We start from the raw sequence: 8,168 nt of genomic DNA, 5'->3' as shown, positions 1-8,168 counted from the left end.
GAGCCGCCAACGGCAACTGGTAGATGGCACAGCCGTCGCGATTGCGCGAGCCCCTACCAGGAATTCGTTGCGCCGCCCTTGGGGGCAAAAAACGGTGAAAGCTAACGTACGAAATCAGAGGGCAGCACACGGTGCGATCGCGCGACCCTGCCCGTGAGCAATCTCCCAACTCATCTCTGCTCCCAACTCATCTCTGTAGCATATGTAATGTACTGTTGTGTGCAGTGTCATCTGTGAAGCCTTCTTGGAACTTTCTCATCATCTACTGTCATCTTCAGAATTACCGATATATTCTGTTGATTCATTTGAAGTAAATGTCAGGAGCTGGGTGTATGCATTTATTTTCTTAAAGCAGATCATTGTATGTACAATTGAATAGTGTATGAAGGAGAATAATGGATAACGAAGAGGATAAAGCTTCTCAAAAACTCCAATCAACCGTTCGACTCGACAAGACACCTACAAATATGGACTATGATGATGATAGAGTAAGGTTAAAGTCGATGGGCTGTATTCCAAATTCTACCCCTTGTTGTATTTTAAATCAACAAAAAAGATTATTTATCCTTTTTATGAGAAATTATTGTAAAATAATATGTCTAATTGTAAAAATTGATATTATTTTGGAACAGAATCGTCCTTCGATAGATTACTAATATTTCGGAAGAAGCTTGGTAACTAAAAGGTGTTTAAACATTTTTAGTTGCATGAGATGACAGCATCATACTCGGAGATATCCTTCGATTCTCAGAGTTCTCCACCAAATTCGGAGCTTCGATCCCTCATTGAATCACCGGACTTAGAAGCTGGAAAGTATCTAATCAGTGACTTGGAGAAAGATGGTGCCAGTAGCAGACCTGATCGGCTTGAATTGAGAAGTGGCGGTACTAGTCCTGAGGAAGATGAGGATTTGGATCCTCCTAGTTATCACAAAGCTCTCGGTTATCTACAGTTAGAAGGAACAGTTATGCAAGATGGAGACATGGTTCTATTTGTAACCGAAGATTTAGAAAATAAAATAAAATTATCTAGTCCAGTCACAAAGAAGGGAGATACTCCATCCTTTCCAGGCTCTCGAAGCTCGACTCCTTGCTTATACAGGCAAGCTCTAACACCACAGTTACCGTTACTTGACCATAATGTATTAAATGAATTAGAAATGGAAGCAAGGAAAGTTGCTACCTCCGTGGACTCTTTAACAGAGAATCTTGCTGCCATCTTGCACAGTGTAAGCAATTTTTCTGTTTAAAATGATTGATTTAACTTTTCTAAAGTACGTTACTTGTTTATTATTCAGGATTGGCATTGTTTATTTTATTGTAGAGAAATGTATTTTTTTCATTGCAAAGAAATTTATAGTATTCTATTTAGTGATTACAAAACAGTTTTATTTTCTTATGTTTTGGTTTTCGTAGATAAATTCGTTCTTGAAATATATACAATAAGTAGTACCTGAATAGTAATCAAGGATAAACGAAAACAAAAGTTAACATTAGAGTTTAATGAGTCTTGAAGTGTTGTTTGAGACAAGTTACTCTTGCAGTATGTATTCGTATTAGATTTGAATTGTTTAGGGTAAAAATTTATCAACTTAGGTATTTATTTCTTTCAGGCTTCAGCTCTCACAGTTGGCTGTTTAGAAACTTATAGAGATGCGGTGTGCAAAACATGTGATACAGTAGATCATAACATCAAGTCCATGTACCAACTAATGGCAAAATGCGAGGAGCTGTCAAAGTCCATGGGTCCTGTTTACAAGCTTGCAGAACAGATGTAAGTATCTTAAGTATTTCTTCCCTTTTTGAGAGTTAAGCGATAAGTTTGATAAAGAAACAATTTTTTCACTACACGTGATACCGCTTATTACTGTAGTTAGTCTCAAATGCAGACATAAGTATTATCACTTAGCGCAACAAAGTACACATTGAGAAATGCATTCAAACCCCGTGTTACCCATCACTGTCTTATCTGTTTATACTTTCTCATTCCTGATTGATTCTTTTAATTGATCTATTTTTAAATACTCTTGCACTCCTTTCAGTCATGGTGGGTTTTAATTAAGCAATTATAACCCGCGATTATAACACTCTTTATAGATAAGGAAATATGAGCAACACTATTTTTCATTCGTTATCAAATCATATATTATTAAAAAATGGATGACGCAATTGTTTCCATAATCTAAATGTTGAATGGTGTTTCAATTATGATTCTAGTATCCTATCGTTACGTGGGTATCAGTGAGTGTTTACATTTGTTGCTTTTAATACCATTCAGCATCTAAATATACTCAATGAACGAGGAACAAGAGTATATCGTAATTACAATATGTAAAACATGATTAAAGGTGCACCCTTTGATTCAATCCTTAAAATTGAAAGTTATCTTTTTGCAGAAATGTCCCTAGGGTGGAAGGATTACCAGTGCTCGCACCCGGGGTCGAAAGAACTTAGGAAAAGCACAGCTTATCTCGATAGGGTTTACTCTGCTCCACAGCTTAGCTTTCAAAAGTACCCTATATCTCGCTGTTTGTCTTAATCCAGCGCCGCTTGCGAGTTAATTAGAAGACAGTCGCTATTTCGAAGGGCCGGTGGTCTTTTTCCGCGCTCGTCTCTGTATAACTTGGTAACTTTATTACCTGCACCTCGGGAGGGAAAGTGGACTTGGAAAAAAGGGGAAATGTACTTTAAAAGTTCGTCACGCGTTACCGAGCTCGCAATCGTTTACGGTGGCTTGGGTCCGGGGACCAGCTGGTGCTAATTCCGGTCTTAAAATTGCATTCTCTGCCTTCCAATCCCACGGCCGAAAGTTCTTCCCGGAATCGTTTCTTCATCTCGATCTTGATCTTTACCCTGGCCGGTAAAAGAGTTAATTGCGTGCCATCCGGGGATTACTCTTGGTCTTCCGCACGCCCTGGGGAATGACGATCCTAAAGTCCCCTCGACTCTTCCAGCGATTGTGGAAAATCAACATTTTAGTTAATTTCGTTGAAGGGTCCCATGAATATTATAGTAGGTCAAACAGGCTCCTTACTCCGTATGCATGGCGCGTATAAACGTTAGCGGACCACTTACTTTACAGCAAAGAGATGAAGAGGATGCTCGAGCTGTTTGAGAGCGCAATGAATCTGTGAGCGCCTACCGGGAAGGAGAGGCACCGGAAGCTCTTCGGGTACCGAGACATCGTCTCGTGTTCTTTTCGCTACCTGTATCTGGAAATGCTTCGAGAAACTGTTTAAGACTGCTATGCAGTGAATCGTTACCATGCGGATCGGTTTACAAATGTTCTTGTTCATCGGGAAATCTTTATCCGACATTATAGGTATTTATAAGTGTTATCTGATTATTTGTAATCGTTGAGATCAACATCGTATCGTCGCGATGGTGCTATTTCCCAAATTTGATCGACATAGGATATCGTTATAAATAATATTAATCAATATTCAGGAAGAAGTGATAGTCTCACCTGAATAACATATTGATATTTTACTTCCGTTTTTTATTTTAATGTTATGCATGCCATTATCATTATTTGAAAAAGTTTTTTTATATAATACATTATTCTCTTGAGTTATGTATGATTATACAAAATGCATTTCTTCAAAATAAAACCACGTCTCTATGCTGTCTTGTCAAGTTACCAGATTTTGCACATATTTATTCAACGCAGATTTGTACGAAATTTAAATTCCACGTGAAATTGATATAATTGCCTCTTTTCACGTGGGGCCCTATTTTTTACGCGCTCGACGAGGCGTTCGCTCGATTTGTAGGCTTAAAAGGAAGCTGCGTTTACGTCGCCTCCTGCAATTTCCGCCAAATTACAACGCAAGTCGTTTTGACGGCGCGTTCGGTTATTTCCATCAAATTGCAGTACCCTTTTTCTTTTTTTTTTTCAATTCACAACGCGTGGACATTTTTCACACATACGTGTATTTCGTGCGATTTTCCCTCACGAGTCTTATTGGCATTGTTCTAGATAACACTGCAGATACTTGTAGAGAGAGGAAGATAAATAAGCACCTTAACCCTTATTCTTAGTACCTTCGACCCACACAGTTAAATTTTAAGTTAGTTTTTCGTACAGAGGACATTTTTCATTTCGACCACTTTTGCGACCTCTTCCTTAAAGTGTTTCTTTACGTGTATAGTAGCCCCTTTCCTTACATCGTTGATCGTAATAGTTGTACTGGTGTATCTTGGTTAGAAAGTGTAAATAAAATCGATCGACTAATATGGAAATCAACGCGAGTATTCTGTCTCCGACGAATTCCTCTTCGGTCCGTATCCGCGCAAGCTGCCTCGCTCTCTTCCATCCGAGCTTTGGTGAAAAGCTATAGGTTCTCATGAAAGAACCTCCGTTCCGAAATCGTCCCGATTTTCGCTACGCACCGCTCAAGGGTCGCGCATAAAGCCCGAACTTCGTCAATCCTTCTCCCGTCCATTAACGAGCGCGGCTCGTTTATCCTTCCTCGTTATTTTTCCTGGCTTTCGATTCCCCGACCGCCATAGGAGTACTAAAGCGTCTAAAAGGCGCGAAACTTTCGGCTCGAAAAGCCTCGAGGAAATACAAGTACATCACTGGCGCGCCTTCGCGCGAGATGTACGCCGCGCTTTTCCGTGTGTGGGTGCGTGGCGCTTTTCCATGTGTGGGTGCGTGGCGCGCGTATGATTCACGGGCGGCAGCGTATGTATGCGGCCAATGGAGGAGACAACGAGCGACGGACGGGACAATTGTCAAAAATTGGATAATGAAACCGACTCGTGCGTGACCGAGCGTTTCGTACGTGTGCGGCCTGTCGAATCGCGCCCGAATGCTCCGTTATTTATCCGCTCGTCGCACGTACAGCGGCGGCAAAAATGTCGACCCGACTCGCCGATAAAGACAGGGTCTACCTTGTCATCGTGGAGTCGTTGGGCGTACGTACCACTGACCCGTTGAAAACCACCATTACGTTTCTACATTGCCGTACGGAAGAAAACAAATGTTACATTTAACGGAAATTTTCATGGATATTGTATAATTAAGATTCGAGAAAACTAGTCGAATGCGACTTTCTTCGTTTAGACTAAATTTACCTGTTCAAGGCGAGTCTATCCGTACTTCGATTTTCCTTTTGGGTTAAGTGTGGATGGTGTGTGTACCCATTTGTTTGTGTACTTCGTCCCGGATCTGTCTGTGTGGACTCGTCTGTAAGGCTATCAGGCAGACCCTGCCTTAGACACCGAAAAATCTCTCCTGAGCAAGATTTTTAAACAATCTGAGAGACTACGCGGTACGAGCGGTGAGCGTAACCGCTGGGGCTATCGAAGGTCTGTGATGAAGTAAGAACTTCTGATATATATATATGCTATGGCCGCCACATCCTATTCGGAAGGAAAAGGACATTTGTCTGGTGCCGTGGTCGAAGTCCGAGCTAAGGGGATGCGTTGGTTCACTAGATCGAGATGAAATAATCGGAATTTTTGGGGGTACCCTTTAATGTCGATCCTTGTTAGCGCTGTTTGTGTTTGTTGCTTTCGTACTGGCAGAATGTCGGGAGATATTGCAGAGGTGGGGGTTGAATTTGAGCGCGGAGGCGAAACTTAGCTAATCTTTAGGTGTGATCGATGATTGCTCCGTAGGGGGTGGCGAGGCAAGAGTCAGGAATCGGGAAAGGATCCAGGACCTAAAGTGCTGGGGATGTGCCCGGTAACCGAAGACCAGTCTCGGCTAACGTGGGGATGCTTGGCTATCATGTTTCAGGATATGCATTAGGAACACTAAGCCCTCCCGGCCACCCATTTCCGCCATTAGACGCCAGACGCCAGAATCGAACGTGACGTCTAGGCCGGAAAATGCAGAACTTGATGGCTAAAAGGATACACGAAGGATCCCTTAAATGTGGGCTCAATTTTTTCTTGCACTTGGCTTTTGGTCTTAACAAGTCGGTGATCGATACAGCCTGCAGCTGAGAGCAATACCTGATGTAAGTTTGGTACCACGTAAAGAAACGTGCACGGTGCTCGGCAGAAGTGCATCGGGCCTGAGATGCATTTGAATCGAAGGATGCACCGGGCTCTACGTGCTCGATCGAGGCTACTACTAACCTCGTATTACGGGAAAGAAATGACGATGTCGAACAAATACCTCGTTAATTTATTCTCTTGGTGTACGAGTGTATTCAATGAGTCGGTTGCAACACGTACGCGCAACGATTGTACAGACGTTTTCAATAATGGTTTCGCTCGGAACTTTCGGGATATCGAGGACATGCCAATATTGCGCATAAATGATAAATTGTTATCCGTTCAGTGCACGGTCGAAAAGGGCTTTTGCGGATTTCCCGTAACGGCGACATTCGCAGATAAATATTCACTGCGTATCGTTCAAGTACGAAGGATTAATAAAACGCGTTAAAACTGATTATTTGTATCGAACTCGGCACAGCTTTTCAAAATCTAGCGCGATTACATGTGTTACATCGAAATGAATCGCTAAGTATAGGAACAGGTGTAAAAATAAGGATAAAGGAAAAAATGTAGTTTGAAACTTTTGGAAATTCTCGAGCGAAATTCCAAAGTATCTGCAGATAGAAATAGGTAACAATGACTTGCGACGATTTGAAATTGGAAGGAACGTGTAATTGTTACCGTTAATATAAAGCCTATAAACTCTAATTACACATGCGTCTCCGACAATGTTGAGAATCGCGCAGCGGTTAAACCGTATGCATTTTCAGCTTACTGGGAGGTCGTACCACGGTGAAATCATTATTTGAAACCTCTGTACGCGTGCACATATGTAAGATCGTGCGTACGCACAAAGCGTGTACACGTGCTCATGCAAGTAGAAATTTGAACATACGAGGTATAAATGCTCGGCTGGGTTGCTCACCGGAACGGGACCGCGCGTTTGCTTTGCCGGGTTTTATTCCCGCATTATACTCAGGGCATTGAAAATAATTTCAATGTTACCGTCGCAGACAGTGGCCATTGACGTATTGTTGACGAGGACACGCTAAACCTGCGGATGATATTGGAGTAATGTTTATTATTGTTCGTCGCGTCGGGACTAGCATTTCACGGACTCTGTGTGCTCATCCGTTTGTGCTCGACAGCGGAATGCATTTAGCATGCAGCCTCGATACAGTGCTTACGTGGTATTTACATGAAGGGTGTCAATGGAATACGATACCGGACACGTGGCCCTTAAGGGTGCACTTCGGTGTCCGGTTACGATGATTGAAGCAGTCGGAGAATTCAGCTAATTCGGTACCGATGAAATCAGAACAGTCCACCATTGTTCGGGCGAGGCAATTTCTTGTTAAATGTCTGTCTCCATAAGGAAAATACCGGGATGCAGTTTAAAATAATGATCAAAAGTTGATTAATACAAACGTCTGTACGATATCACCAGCAAAATTATATTTTATGATCTATGTAACGTAATGGCACCCTTCCACCGCAGGTACGTCCTTTTAATTACTAATGTTATGTGACCGATACTGCTTCATGTGTAGAAAATTAAATTTTTCCGATATTGATTTCCAGATAATCTCTCCTGAGACCGACAGACCCGGTAATTCATTCTTCAGTCTTCCACATCCGCTGTCCATGAAGCCATGACGCCATATTGGAAACAGCGTTTGATACGCAAAAACGGAGAAACAATCACTTTTTCCAGGTAATGCAGCCTTATCGCTTGTTTGATTTCTGCGGTAAAAGAACCTTTGTAAGCACGCCGCAGCTTCAGCTAGTTTCCACCGCAGCAAACCTCATAAACGAACGTTTACTTTGCGACCAAGAGTCGACCACAATGCGTCCCTTCTGACGCGTATTGTGTGACGCAATGTTTCGAGCACGTGCGGTTATACAATCGGCAAGTGCATTCTTATCAGAACCTGTTTTATCGGATGGCCATAAAGCTCGGCGGGTGTCGGGGTGTTGGTACGGAGGAGCTGATTCAATGAGGTCGCTGGACTCGAAGAGATAGAACCTTCGACCGCGTCGCTCCTCGGTGGCGCAGGCTGTGCGAAGAAGAAGAGGTGACGCGAGGCTAGGTTCGGCCAGGCCGCGGGTGAGGTTAGGTTGGGTTTGCCGAGTAAACTGGCCGAGCGAGCGAAACGCTCGTGGTCCGAAGTGACCAGAAGCGGGGTCCGTTTCTAAAGGAAGCAAAGAAGTGCCCCG

General features: G+C 42.8%; 1 protein-coding gene across 2 annotated transcripts; it reads left to right on the top strand.

The window, feature by feature from the left end:
• The first annotated feature begins 250 nt into the window (after positions 1 to 250).
• Positions 251 to 4,151, top strand: LOC105699635 (BLOC-1-related complex subunit 6). 2 transcript variants are annotated; one of them, XM_012424775.2, is made up of 4 exons: positions 251 to 488; positions 704 to 1,228; positions 1,613 to 1,773; positions 3,082 to 4,151. In XM_012424775.2, the coding sequence occupies exons 1-4, from the start codon at positions 396 to 398 to the stop codon at positions 3,131 to 3,133; spliced, it is 831 nt and encodes a 276-aa protein (XP_012280198.1). In that variant the 5' UTR covers positions 251 to 395; the 3' UTR covers positions 3,134 to 4,151. The 2 variants fall into 2 exon arrangements, with proteins under 2 accessions (XP_012280198.1, XP_012280197.1); XM_012424774.2 differs by having other exon boundaries at positions 2,396 to 4,151.
• Positions 4,152 to 8,168: the final 4,017 nt, after the last annotated feature.

Source organism: Orussus abietinus, unplaced genomic scaffold, assembly GCF_000612105.2.
Source record: "Orussus abietinus isolate OABI.00-Male unplaced genomic scaffold, Oabi_2.0 scaffold41, whole genome shotgun sequence".
NCBI lineage: Eukaryota > Metazoa > Arthropoda > Insecta > Hymenoptera > Orussidae > Orussus > Orussus abietinus.
The sequence above is the reverse complement of the archived record's forward strand: the minus strand, read 5'-3'. Positions and strand labels throughout refer to the sequence as shown.